At 33.2% G+C, this 15335-nt stretch overlaps 1 protein-coding gene across 7 annotated transcripts in view; it reads right to left on the bottom strand.

Moving 5' to 3' along the window:
* The window catches only part of Cpeb2 (cytoplasmic polyadenylation element binding protein 2), a 71864-nt gene that overhangs the window by 27938 nt on the left and 28591 nt on the right, over positions 1-15335 (bottom strand). For 4 of the 7 annotated variants that reach the window (XM_027943029.2, XM_027943016.2, XM_027943036.2 and 1 more), the window contains 2 exons: positions 8662-8712; positions 1210-1233 (listed from right to left, as the gene is read on the bottom strand). In XM_027943029.2, the coding sequence (XP_027798830.2) occupies positions 1210-1233; positions 8662-8712 (75 nt within the window). The remainder of the gene's footprint in view (positions 1-1209; positions 1234-8661; positions 8713-15335) is intronic. The other 3 variants (XM_027943045.2, XM_027943023.2, XM_027943053.2) reach the window with 1 other exon arrangement.

The following is a 15335-nucleotide window of genomic DNA, read 5'->3' as shown; positions in this document are numbered from 1 at the left end:
ACTGGATGAAAAGAAGTTGAAGCACTGGCACACATTCACAAAATGTATCAAAGGGCAATATTATTACTTATTACTGTTCACCCTCCATGGCTTAAGGGAGATCCTAGAGGTTGGAGAAAGCACTTTGTAGTCAGTGTGGCACTCAGAACAAGCAGAACTGCACCAACAACATGTGGGTGCTGCTCACTTAGAGAGCAGTCCAGTAGTGTTGTCACTTTTGGTTACTCTCATGCTATCAACTCTTCTCCCTCTCAATTTCTTTTTTCTTTTGAGAGAAAGAGAGAGAGAGAGAGAGAGAGAGAGAGAGAGAGAGAGAGAGAGAGAGAGAGGGAGGGAGGGAGGGGGAGGGAGGGAGAGGGGGAGAGGAGAATTTTTTTAATATTTATTTTTCAGTTTTTGGTGGACACAACATCTTTATTTTATTTTTATGTAGCGCTGAGGATTGAACCCAGCGCCCTGTGCATGCCAGGCGAGTGCATTACCACTTGAGCCACATCCCCAGCCCCTCCCTCTCAATTTCTGCACTTGGAAAAGGGAGAGGGGCAAAGTTTTAAAGAGAGAAATGAGTTTAGTAACAGGCTTGCATCACACATTCATAGACTCATTCTTAGGACACCACACAAGAATGTTGAGGGAAACCCTGTCATGAGGGAAGGAGAGAGAAACCTAGAGGCAGTGCAGGTGGGCAGGGGTGAGCGAGAGGGAAAGGACTATGGTTTTAGAAGACAGAGTAATATTAGCAACGCAATTTCTACCAGTCAGTGCTAATTATCTACTTAGTACACGTACTATTTTCAACTGAGTCAAAGATAAAAAAAATAATCTAGAACTGTAAATTATATACAATGGATAAGACAATGGGGATAGTTTAGAGAGGAAAAAAACACATGGTGTGTCAACTTTACTAAATTTATTAAACATATTTCTTAAACAGACCCACTATAAGCAGAAACCTTATTTTAAGATACAGAAATAACTTTTTAAAAAGTTTACAAAAGAATACTTTATTAATAACTGTAATTAGTATGAAAATACACCTTAAAGGTTGAGAGAGTCAGAATTAAAAACTTGTACAAGTGCTTACATAAAAATATAATTCTTCTGTGAGTTTTTAGACATTGCATGGAAATTCTGGAATAATTAATTACAACATTGATCAGTAAAATCCAATTAGAAACAATTATACCATAGCAAACAGAAAGGAATTACCTCGTCTTCGCCCATAACTCCTTGCTGCATGTAAACAAAGGACAAATTGTAAAATGTCAGAACTAAAAATAAGCCCACATATACAAATATCTGTGATATGAAAAAGCCATGTGGGCATCTGAAAATTAGTGCTATTTTGTTTTAAGAGCTGTGATAATGTCACTACAGTACTTGCCTGATGTTTTACCATTTACAAAGCATTTTCAGGTGTGTGTGTATATACATACATACATATATAAACTCTTTTACAAGCTAAAATATGGACAGTTTAAAAGGGATAATTTTATTAAATAACCATTATTAAAATCACCTAAACCGTATAAAACTATAAAATTAGGCAGGAAGTACATAATTTACCCTCATTCACATTTAAAATTCAGAAATATTTATTTCATCTGATCGTGATAGGAATATACAACAATTTATAGTTAAATAGTATCCCAAATAATTTTCTCAATGAATAAAAACAACTTGTATTAAATTCTTATTTCCTATTTTTATAAAGAGTAGTGATGGTATGCAATGTCCAACAAATTATTGCTATTTAGATCTAATCTACATTATAGGAAGAAGTAGTTGACCAAGAAAATATACTACCACTAAGCTGATACTATGAGGCCTGTACAGCTGAGATAGAATATAAAATCTGTATTCACACTTGCTTGGTTAGAGAAATTGTTATTGATGTACTAGAGCTAATAATACTTTCTATTCTTTTGATATATTTTTTAACACATATCTACTAAATGTTTATGTATCTCCCTCTGGGAAAGGAAAGATTCAGATACAAATTATTATTAATATAATCATAGAAAAACATTTCAATTTGATACTACCTGTTTGCATAATTTCTAAAAGGAAAACAATACTAAAATTTCTTCTTAAGAACCTATCAGTTTGATAAAATTCCCATCTTGATTTTAAATAACTCTTCCTATCAAATCTGAGCACATAATAATGAGTATTTTTACCCTAGAATTAATGTATAAAGTCAAAGCAATAAACCAAAAAAATGACTGTTAAAAAATTAATATCTTAATTCATAATTAATTCATGTTCACAGACATTTTTGGGTCTGGGAAAAATTCAAAACTGAATAAATATCAAATCAAAATATGTAGCAAAAGCTGTCATTTGTGTCAACCCCCCAAAAAAGTATAAAATTTAAAAATCAAAAGAAAACATTTGACTTCATTAAATATATTCTCTTCTAGAAATTTAAAAAATATATTTTCAGTTTTATAATATTAAGGCTTTAAATAATGTGACTATAAGTTAGAATGCTACATTTATTCTTCTATAATAAAAAAGTAGGAATACAAACTTATCAACTCTTGTTAATTTACATTTGCAAGAAAAAAAGTCAATAAACATAGGGCTCATATCAGAGCCTTTTAAATAAAATAACTTAATTTGCATCTCTATCATTACAATGTCTTTACTAAACTATATGATTTACACTTAACCTCTCCTTAAGCTCCTATGACCTCAAATCTGCCTGGCAGATTTATTTCATAGCTCACCTGTTCTACGTATTAGTTTAGGGTGAGAGTGAAAGTGCACATAGCATTAAGAATTTTGTTTTCTAGGTCTTTTAAGACTTTTAGAGGCCTTAAAAATAAGAGTTTCACAGCAATGGGAGATTAACTATGCAAAATCAGATTCTTACAGGTAATATTCAGAGCTATCAAGAGTAGGTTGTCCAAGAGTGAATTCTCTAAAAGTCTTAGTAGCTATATTAAGCCTGGAAATAGTCAATAGTTCCCAAACCTTTCACAGTATCTTTCAGGAGTTGGGCTTCCTGCTTATCCCTAGGTACAGTGTAATGATGTTAATCCAGTATACATCTGCTTTAGAAATGCATATGGAACTATTTTCATTAAATTTCAAGTCAAATGATGAATTATATTGAAGCCATAACACAGCATATAATTTTTGACCTACTAAAAAAATTAATGACATCATAACCACTTTATGTTCTTAAGTACTGTGTTCCTAGCTGAGGCTACTCAATACTAAAATAGTCAAAATATGTATAAATATTCACAGCATCTTATGTTTCATCACATTCCTAGGTTTGAATATAATTATTTAGACATTTTCTCAAACTAGCTCATACCTGAGAAATTTTAGAATCCTGTAAAAAGCCACCCTATTCCCCCCCACCACCCTGGATAACTCTAAGAAATAAAACTGACTTCATATAAAGCTAACCCATGTGAAATATTTCCTATTTCCTGTCATGGAAATAACCAATTTGCCACAATCACACTAAATAATGGTTTTTATACTCACTTTTCTACCAACGTTTCTAAGTGAATTTTGGAGGTATATTTCAGTATAACATCAAATCAGAATTATAAGAAACCCACCAGTAATGATATGTCAAGAGCTTTGTAATGTTTTGAACAACCAATAAAAAAAAAAAAAGAAAAGAAAGTTATGTGACTATTTTTTTAAAAAAATATTTCTTTAAAAGTCTGCTTCTCTAATTCAGAAAATAATTCAGGGGAAAAAAGAGGAAACATTTTTTGCATAAAAATTGTATTTACCACATCAAATTTCATGAATATATATTTGATAAAATATTTATAAAAATGAACTTTACACAAAAAATGAGGATTGGCTATTTGATACACATATATGTACATTTAATATATACATATATTATTGATGGGTGAACTTCTTCATGTATTTAAAGATAGCAAGAAGGCTCGGAGAATAGCTTGAAGACCTTGCCTGTAAGAAGTGACTTTACAATTTGATCCTGGTTTCTCAGTAATCTTATTCAGGGTTCTATCCACAGCTATAAAAAAGAAATAGAATGATTTTAACATTCTGTTTAGGGACTTTGAGCCTTAAAATTCTGGCTGTCAGCTAAAGCTGTGAAAGCTGAATTATTGCAGCTGGAAAAAGGAATATACAAGACATACCAAATTAGCTGCAAAAAGGTGAAAACTCTCTCAATGAGAAACTATTTTTATTTCCTCAACTTGAAAAAGCAAAAGTAGGAAAAGAAATCTACTGACCCCCAAATTATAATAATACTTTTCAAGATCCAAATAAAATCTGCTGTTATCTACTCTATTCATTCCCTGCAGCATGACAAAGAACTCAAGATTCCTATTTTCATGACTTAATATAGTGTATTCAGAACATCTGCCTTCAGAAATGCAGCTTCACTATACGTACATTTTCTTTAGTAAAAGGTATGCAGAATTTCTCCCTCCCCCCAAAAGTACAGCAAGCTTTTGATTACATAGATGGCAATACCTGGGTAATCAATGCAAATTTAAATTTCAAACTAGCTTGCTGATACCATCCAATCCAATCGCTATACTTCTGCTCTCCTTGTTCCCCTTTTGTAAAAGGTGGTAATAAAAATATATGTAATTTTACTTGGGAGAGGTGGGGAGAGTACAATGCAATCCAAATACAGACAAATACTTGAATGATACACACCATCTTGAATTCCTCCTTACTACTGTGGAAAAAGGAATTTTGTTGTTTATTGTTTTACTATTGATAATATATAAGTGTAAGATTTATATAGTTAGAAATATAAACAATATTTAACCTCAGATTTTTAGACAATTTATATATTCTTATGTAATGTGATTTCCTTAAAGTGATGAATGGTAAATGAGGACTTATATTCTATAATATTTTAGTTTTTCAATGGTGGCAGTCTCTAATAGTCAATTCATCTTGATTTCAACTTGATTTGAGGAACACAGTCTACTCAGAAGTAGTGGCCTTCTTGCAGTTTTATTTATTAATGGTGTTTGCACTCTCTCTTCTACCAATGTTTCTTTGTAAATTTTTTATTGTTTAATTTTTAATAATCATGTTATATATGTGGAAAATATATCTGAGTTAACAAAATCTCAGATTTAAGAATTTGCATAGTTTTCGCTAGTGTGACCAAATTCATGACTTTTAGCCTATTCCCTGAGAATTGCTTAACAGACTATTTAAAAGTTTAACAATAAGCTGGGCACAGTGTTGTGACTCAAGAAGCTGAAGCAGGAGAATCACAAATTGAAGACCAATCTCAGCAACTTAGTGAGGCCCTAAACAAATTAGTGAGACTCTGTCTCTAAGAAAAATAAAAAATAAAAAAGGGCAGGGGATGTGGCTTACTGGGTAAGCACCCTGGGTTCAACCCTCAGTACCAAAAAAAAAAAAAGTCTAACCAAAACTATGAATTAGCTAGTAAGGTAGAATCATAAAACCTGTATAATGTTTGCCATATCTGACTAACAACCAACTGTACAATTATTTAGATGGTATTATTTTTTATTAAAGGTATTCAAACTTAACATTATTGGGACATCACAGGTGATCTGTCTTCCAAATTTTCTAAGAAATATTAATTTATTAAAACAATTATGAATTTATTTTAATCTGTGCATCATGAAAATTAACCTTGCATATTTCAAGAAGCAAAAGTACCAACATTATTTTGTATTGATCCAAACTTTGTCCCTATAAATCTTCTACAAATGGCTCCAGTTTGGCTTTTTAGAATAACATAAAACAAAGTTTTGTTTATTATATATGACATCCTTCAAATAGTTGAAAGTATCAGTATGTCTTCTCTTAATTTTATTTTCTCCAAAGTAGACATATTCAGCTCTTTCATCTATTCAAAGGACACCATTTTCCCTCTTGCAAAATCATTGTTTCTCACTGTTCTACATCACTCATTACTTCCAGCTAACATTTACTTTCAGGAACTGTTATAAATACTTTAAATGAGTCAATTCATTCACTCTTCTAAACAGTCCCTCTGAGGCAAGGTAGTATGCTATTTTCATTTTAAATATGCAGGAACTAAGTCAAAGTAAAATAAGGTAAACTGTTCAAGGTTACGTAGTTAGAAAAAGCAAACTGGCTTCATTTAGAGTCTGTGATATCAACCACAGTGAACTATTGCTAAACAACTACAAAAACATTCAGACAAAATGTATTACTAAATATTGATTTTTTTGAAAGTCAACAGTATTAACTATGCTTGTTGGGTAAGGGATACAACTTACTTAATCAACTGTCCAAAAGTGAGTTATATATATTTGGCATACTTTTTATTTTAAGAAAAAAGCTTTTAATAATTAAAAAGTCATCCTTCTCTACTAGACACTACACTTTCTTTAATGGGTCAATGACATTTAATAAATAGTTTAAGCAGAGCCTTGAAGTAACAGTATTTATTTTTCATATTTCTCAGGGAGACAGTATGCTAATACAATTGAATTTCATGTAGTTAAAAGTAGCTCAAGAAAAAATTCCCTTTACCTTTTAGTGTACTACACTTTGCTAGTTCTCTCTTCGATAACCTTAATGTCTAAAATTTAAATTATTACTATTTAATACTTCTTTATCCCATGAATATACCCAATTATGTGATTTCTTGCTTCACCTCTTTACCAGTGATCCAAAATAAGTAAAAGAAAATTTTTTCCTCTTTGGATCAAATTGTCTCTTCCTGACCTACATACATCTTGATGTCCTGGTTTCATTCTCCTTTATTTTCCCCTTGGTCTCTTGGCAAAAGATTCCAGAATTTCTAGGTTGACTTCCTGTATCAAGTATATATTGTAGCTCCAAATGATAGACTACTGAGTGCTTACATAATTAAAAAAAAGTGATTTGTCTACAAGATGTAATTGTTGCTTGAAATGAAACATCTTATGTATTGTTTGTGATCTCTTTTCCACTTAACATAATGGCTTTTGACAACAAAATCAACAATTAGTTTAATAAAGTTTAGTGCAACAAAAATGTAAGTTGTAAAAACAGTGTGTCTACAAAGCTCTTCACTCACACAAAATTTGAATACTTTATTGTGACCATCCTAGCTTACACTGTTTCATTCAACAATTTAGGAATATCTGTGAATAATCTACAAAATTATCTCATAAAGTATTTCTCTTTCAAATGGAATTTAACAGAATGTGTGAAATATATACAAATTCAAACTTTTAAACAGAATTGCTTTATCACAAGTTAAAACAGAAATGTGAGGAATCTTTATTTACCACACTGAATGTTTAAGGAAGGAAGATCAATATTTATAATTTATTGTTTCCTGAACTTATCATTATTTTATAAATCAAACAAAGGGAATAATAAAAACAAGCTATTTTCTGGTTTGTACACTCAGTTACAGAACTATCCTTTTTAGTTACAGATTTAGAATCAGAAACCAGCTGCCCAATAGGAAAAAAAATGTTGAATACAGAAGTGGAATTTCTAGAACATGTCTTGTCAGAGTCCCCATGCTCAGAGTAGAAAAGATTAGGCTACTGTATGGCAGACCACTCAATACACAAGTTAAATGTTGAACAGGCCAACCAATCAGCTCTCTTAATGCTCTGCTTCAATTTTTTCTCATTCCAAATCCTATGTACTCTGACAATCTCCCTAGTAGCATGAACTTTATTTTTACTTTTCTGTCACTGTTGTTGTCTTTCCTTAATATTAGTTTACATGGCCTAGTTTTACATTGGCCTCATTTTCAGTGTTTGTTCTTCAACTTTATTGCCAAAACTTTAGTTGAAATATAAGAGCCAAGTCCTTCTACTGTTATTTCTTTTTAAAGGAATTAGGATTTCTATTTCTTTCACTCCCTTTCCTTCCCCCACTCACCTATTGTGAAGAATATTTTAATTTTTAATCCCTATTCCTATAATCATGGCTGTGCTAAGTGTTAGGATTCTGTCATACATTAATATTTGCTCAACAGAAGTAAAACAACTCAAAACTTACTTTCATCCTAACTGAACTTCATTAAGTAAAATTTCTAGTTAGAATCAATTAAGTTAGCATTGACTATAAAATTTACAGAATCATTGGTATATTCCTTCAACATAAACATAAGTACTTACACTAAGAAACAAGTTACTTACACTAAGAAACAAATTCTACATACTTCACAGACTTTATCTTACTTAATTCTTGTAATAAACCGACTGTTTCCATTTTACAATTGGGGAAATTAAGGTGACAATTAATTGCCAAAGGTCATAACTTAAAATAAGAAATCCAGTTTATACCAGTTCAAACAAGGATTGCCCCTATGTCTGTGACCACTGAATTAAATTACAATGTCACAAATACACTTCAATGACTACTGCAGCCTGAATATACTCTTGATTCCTAATTCTTTCTATATAGGAATATCTATAGCTTTGTTGTTGTTCTTTATTGTTTTTGATATAGGGTCTTGCTAGTCAGGTCTCAAACTGATCTGGTCTAAAATTCCTACTGCCTAAACCTCCTGAGTAGCTGTGATTACAGGTATGCACCACTGTGCCTATATCTACAGCTTTATTTCATACTTATAAAATGATTAAATCATGTGTATGGGTAACTTTCAGAGAAACATGTATTTATATTCCTCTTCATTTATATAAACCAAATAGAAACAAAATTTTTTATAAAACTTACCATTTAACATCAACAGATTGTCAGTTCCTGGATGTGGATAACTCAATCGACCTTTAAAATGAGAGGAAAAAAGTAAATTGAATATTACAGAGCTATTTGAAAAACCAAAAAGGGAAGGGTAGTATAGAGGAAATAATACTGAGCACAGTGTATTTCTTAAAAATTAAAAAGCTAATCTTTAACTCAAAAGTATATTGACTAAATTATCTTTAAAAATTGAAAACAAAATGAAAAAGTTATCCTTAGTTCCTAGATTGTAAGATCACAATGTGAGAACAATGACATCAAAGTTTGTTTCTGAAATGTAAAAACAATATAGATGTCCTAGTTGTAAAACTTAATATGGAATATGAATTTATTAAATTTTTTCAAAGCTGTCTGTAATTTTCTCTACAGATTTCTTGTGCCACAAATAAAACTTGAAGGAATTTATATTTCTAAGTCAAAAATGACTAAATTGTCAAAATAAAAAATAAGCAGAAAAATTCATCACAACTTTCTATTTAATTCAATGTGGTTTTATAATATTTAAATAAAGAAGCATAATAAAAACATCAATTTTATTATTACAAATGTTATTGGAAATGTAGCTTGTTTAGCTTTACAAATGGTTTAAAAATAAAAAGTGAAAAATGTTACAATTTATGAGCATAGCAGCAAAGTATTTCCTTTGAGTCATTCTTCATTCAAGAACTTTGTGTTGCATAGCGATAAGAGTACTACATAATGCTAAAAATAAATGCTATGCAGAAAACATACTGTGGTTTATACGGTGTTTACATAAGACCATAAGACTTGCTTGACTAAATACCAACAGCAAGGATGATCATCATTTTCAGCCCATTAAAATATAGTACTTTTGTCAGGTGCAGTGGCGCATGCCTGTAATCCCACCCAGCAGCTCCAGGAGGCTGAAACAGTAGGATTTTTGAGTTCGAAGCCAGCCTCAGCAGCTTAGTGAGGCTTTAAGGAACTCAGCAAGACCCTCTCTCTAAATAAAATATTTTTAAAAGGGCTAGGGATGTGGCTCAGTGGTTAAGCACCCCTGGGTTCAATCCCTGATACAAAGAAAAAAAATACAGTTCTTTTCCCTAATGTTTGAATCTGATAGACTATTAAAAAGGTATGTTTAAATATCTTCAGAAAATGGTTGAAAATTAACTGTCTAGGACTGTGTTCTAGCCACTTTCAGCACTGTTTTAAAAAGATACTATGATAGCATAATTCAGTGCCACCAGAAGGATGACCAATATGTACCTGAATGTGACATAAGAAGAGACAAGCTGTATCCACCTTCACCACCTCTGCAAGTACTATAAGGAGCCTTTAGTGTATCCAAACTTCCCATACTAGTCAGAGATTGTCTGCTGGATTTTTTCTAATTATGAAGTTCATTTAACCATCTACGAATGCAAGAACGAGTAGCAGAAAATCCAATTTTGGCATTAAAGTCTACATACATGTATGAAAGATTATGTTGCAGAGGAGACCTGTGGGGGTCCCACAGTGACCAACCTATTTTGGGGATCTTGAAGTAAAGATTTCAAGCTTGTCTCACAGAGCAACAAGCAGGAATTGATTAGAGGAAAGCAAGATAAACACACAACAGTACCTTCTTAGGAGAGAATCTCATGGCTCTTATAAAGAGTTGGGGTTTTGTAAAGGATTTAGGGCATTTTGCTTTTGATTTAGTTTCTCATATTCCCTTAAGTGGTTATTACTCTTTGTATAGTCCTCAGCAAATTTTCTTAGTGAGGATGGTTATGACCTGGTCATGAGGGGAGAGTTGTGACTACCTGACCACAAGAGATAGTTGTGACATATTCTTGAAACAATAGTTCCCTGAAGGGGTTATTTACTATGGGTAGGGGAATGTTTTGACATACCAATGCCCATTTTCCAGATACCTGTCAGCTTTAATCAAGTTTTCTGTTATCCTCAATTCTTTGTCTTATGGACCCTCCTTGATGGATATATCTGATGTCCTCCCCCTACTCACCTGCTCATGGCTATTTACCTAACATACAGATCCACACACATACATACATATACACATAGACACGATTTCATCTGAACTCTAACTATGGCTCATTTTAATTTCAGACTTAGTACAGTTAAGCAAAGTGTTATTGTTCCCTAAAGGAACAATTTACCACCTCTTATTTACTCCTAAGTTTCGTGCTGCAAGATAATAGTTAACTAAATATCCTAAATAAGGTTGTCATCCTCCAAAAACATAATTAAGTTTATTGTTCTGATACTTTAATATGAAGTGAGAATTTATTCAGGAGATACAAAAAAGAAAGAGCTACAAAACAGTTTTCCTAAATTGGATTTCAATAACATTATACATTATTCTGAAGTATCACAGCTTATTTTGGAAATATGACTATTTCTAAACATCCTGTACATGGCCAAATTTAGAGAACAATTTAAGGTTTAAAATATTTCTGACTTGAGGTTTAAAATAAAAAAGCTCCTACACAAGTGGCAACACCTGTTTTGCTATTCAGTATAACATGTTAATTAACTATTCTGTGCTGACAGTATGTAGGATGTGGAGGAAACAAAAATGAATAAAACAGAGACCCTACTGTTACAGATGCCGCTGCCCCAGATGCCACAGCCATGCCTGGAGGTCTCTTCTCTGAGCACGGCCTCGGTTAACTGGATACCTCTGTGGTTGCTGCCACTGAACCAGAAGTCTCCTGTCAATCAAGTGCTGCCTGCTCTGCTACCACCATTGCTGCTGTCTCTGATTCCATTGCACCAGCCTGAGGTCGTCTGGAGGTCTTCTTTCTGGGTGCTGTTGCCACAGAAGAAACTGCTGCCCGGATGCAACTGAAGCCAACACTGCTACTGACGACCGGAGTTATCCTGGTGATGCTGCCCACACAGATGCAGTTGCAGCTGCCGTAGCAGCCACCGTTACTGCTGACCCGCTGCCTGCTGCCAACAACCACCCCCCACGACCACTGCCACCATGGCCTAGAGGACTGCTGCGGGGGAGACTCCAGGTTTGGTTGCACGTGGCTGCACCCATTTTGGGACACCAGCCAGTGCCTGGGGCCCGGGTGCCAGCAGGTTTACCACCACAAGAGCCTCTGTCTGGGGACTGCAGCTGGGACCTGCAGATCCAGTGTGGGGTGCCTGTGGGTTTGGAGGAGCGAGCGTGGGGTCTTCCTGCTGAGAGCGCTGGTAGCCCTTGCTTGCTGCTGTATTTCAGGGTTGTTTCTTTGCATGAGTGGATCCCTGGTGGTCTCTCTGCAAGTAGGAGCAGCACTGAGGTCTTGGGACTGCAGTGTGGCTGAGCCTGAGGTATCTGAAGCCCAAATCAGTGGGATAGAGACTGGGTTTGTGAAGGCTGATCTGAGTCAGGGCTGAAAAACTGTTGAACACTGACAGAGACAGTTCAACTTTCCAGCAAGATTTACCATATTTGGAACAGGATGTTTTTTATGTATCAGTGTGTAGAGAACAATGGTATATGAATGGTGTTTTGCATTTTTATTGTATTCTTATGCCTTTAATTTTTTCTCTTTGTTCGTATTCTTCTTCTTTCTTGTCTATTTTCCAACTTTGCTCCAACCAACAGCCAATCTCTGTCAGCTCTTCTTCCACTCTTCCGATGAATTTTTACTTCTCTCTTCCTCTCTCACGGATATTAAATAATACACTACCTATGTTCTCTCATCTATTACTTGAAATTGTAAATAGTTTTAACAAATATTCTGTTTGAATTATAGATACTTACTGAACTTATCATTTTGGTTGAATGTGAGAAAGCAGTAGACGCCTAGGTGGGAGTTATTAGGTTTAAGGCTATATATTGTGTACACTGGGTGCTGTTGATATTGGTCTCACCATTAAAGATAAAGTGCTAGAAACCTCAGGGACACTATAGGTCTACAGAGTAGAATTTATCCTGCCTTAGATCCATACTTTTAGATGGGAAAACACACTAGCAACATGAAAAAACAAGGGAATAAAGTGCCTCCCTCAAACCCAAGATACTTCAACAACAGAAGCCACTGATAACACAATAGAAGAAGAAATGTCCAAGAAAGAGTTCAGATTGTATATAGTTAAATTGATGTGAAGTAAAGGATAGTATAAAGAGTTAAATCAAAGAAAAAATACAGGAAGTGAAAGACCACTAAAGAGTTAGAGATTGTGAAAAACAAACAAAAAAAACAAGCAGAAATCCTTGAAATGAAGGGGTCAGAAAACCACATTATAAATTCAATAGAAAGCATCACCAACAGATTAGACCACTTGGAAGACAGAACCTCAGATAATGAAGACAAAATATATAATCTTGAGAATAGAGTTGAACATGCAGAGAAGATGGTAAGAACCCATGACTAGAACATCCAAGAATTATGGGATAACATGGAAAGACCAAATTTAAGAGTTATCAGAATAGATGAAGTAGCAGAGATATAAACCAAAGGAATGTACAATCTTTTCAAAGATATAATAGCAAAAAATTTCCCAAACCTAAAGAATGGAATGGAAAATCAAATAGAAGAGGCTTATAGGACCTGAATATACAAAATTACAGCAGACTAACACACAGAATAAAGATAAAATTTGAAAGGCTGTAAGAAAAAAAATCAAATTATGTATAGGGGGAAACCAATTCGGATCTCAACTGATTTCTCAACCCAGACCCTCAAAGCCAGGAGGTCCTGGAATAATATATTTCAAGTTCTGAAAGAAACACATGCTAACCAAGAATTTTATATGCAGAAAAATTAAATTTCAGATTTGAAGATGAAATTAAAACCTTCCATGATTAAGAAAAAAATAAAAGATTTCACATCTAGAAAGCCTACACTACAGAGCATTCAACAAAATATTCCATGAGGATGAAGCGAAAAAAAAAAAAAAAAGTGAAAACCAGAAAAGGGAGAATCTATACTAAAGGGACATTCAACCAAATGAGATACTAAGACAAAACAAAAAAACAGAAATAAATCAAAATGACAGGGAATTCAAATCATATCTCAATAATAGCATTAAATAATAACGGCCTAAACTCATCAATTAAAAAAAACATATGATGGCAGATTGTATTAATAAAAAGCAAGACCCAACAATATGCTGTCTTCAAGAGTCTCACCTCATGGGCAAAGACATCCACAGGCTGAAGGTAAAATATTGGGAAAAAAACTTGTCACTCATATGGATTGTGTAAACAAGCAGAGGTTTCCATTCTCATCTCCAAAAAAGTAGACTTCAAACCAAAGTTAATCAGAAAAAAAACCCACAAAAACCAAAGAAGGACATTTCATACTTCTTAATGGAAGTATGAACATAACAATGATAAATATTTATGCCCCAAACAATGAAGCATCTTATGTATATCAAACAAACCCATCTAAATTGCAAGAGTCAAATAGACCACAAAACAAAAATACTGGGTGACTTTAACATATCTCTCTCACTACTGGACAGATCTTCCCCGGCAAAAAACAAAAAAAAATCTAAATAAGGAAACTTCAGAACTAAATAATACAATCAATTATTTAGTTCTAACAGACATATATAGAATATTTCATCCATCAATGAGCAAATATACTTTCTTCTCAGGAGCACATGATTCCTTCTCTAATATAGACCATATCTTATGCCACAAAGCAATTCTTAGTAAATACAAAAAAAAAAGAAAAGAAAAAGAAAAACAGAGATAATACCCTGCATTCTATCAGACCACAATGGAAAGGAATTAGAAATCAACCATAAAATAAAAAATAGAAGCTGCTGTAACACATGGAGACTAAATAATACACAATTTCATAATGAATGGATAGTAGAAGAAATAAAGGATGAAATAAAAAAAAATTATTAGAGGTAAATGAGAACACTGATACAACATATTAAAATTTCTGGAACACTATGAAGGCAGTACTAAGAGGAAAGTTTATTGCATTGAGTGCATTCATGAAAAGAATAAAAAGTCAACAAATAAATGACCTAACACTGTATCTCAAAGTCCTAGAAAAAGAACAAATCAACACCAAAAGCAGTAGAAGACAGGAAATAATTACAGAGCTGAAATCAGCAAAATTAAAAGAAACAACTGAAAAAATTGATAAAAAAATCTGGTTCTTTGAAAAGATAAATAAAATAGATAAACCCCTGACTAAGCTAACAAAGAGCTATGCTAACAAAGAGAAAAAGAGAATACTCAAATTATTAAAATACAAGATGAAGAAGGAAATATCACAACGGACACATCTGAAATACAGAAGATAATTAGAAACTATTTTGAAAATTTATACTCTAATAAAATAGAAAATATCAAAGACATCAAAAAATTGCTAGAGACATATGACATACCCAAACTGAATGAGAGGTCATACATGATTTAAACACATCAATTTCAAGTAATGAAATAGAAATAACCATCAAAAGCCTACCAACCAAGAAAAGCCCAGGACCAGATGGATTCTCAGTGGAGATCTACAAGACTTTCAAAGAAGAATTAACACCAATATTCCTCAAAGTAATCCATGAAATGTAAAAGGAGGGAACTCTTACAAACTCATTCTATGAGGCTAATATCACACTGATAGATACCAAAGCCAGACAAAGACACATCAAGGAAAGAAAACTTCAGACCAATATCCCTGATGAACATTAAGTGCAAACAGTCTCAATAAAATTCT

Source organism: Marmota flaviventris, chromosome 7, assembly GCF_047511675.1.
Source record: "Marmota flaviventris isolate mMarFla1 chromosome 7, mMarFla1.hap1, whole genome shotgun sequence".
In the NCBI taxonomy this organism is placed as follows: Eukaryota; Metazoa; Chordata; class Mammalia; order Rodentia; family Sciuridae; genus Marmota; species Marmota flaviventris.
This window is presented reverse-complemented; position numbering and strand designations above follow the sequence as displayed.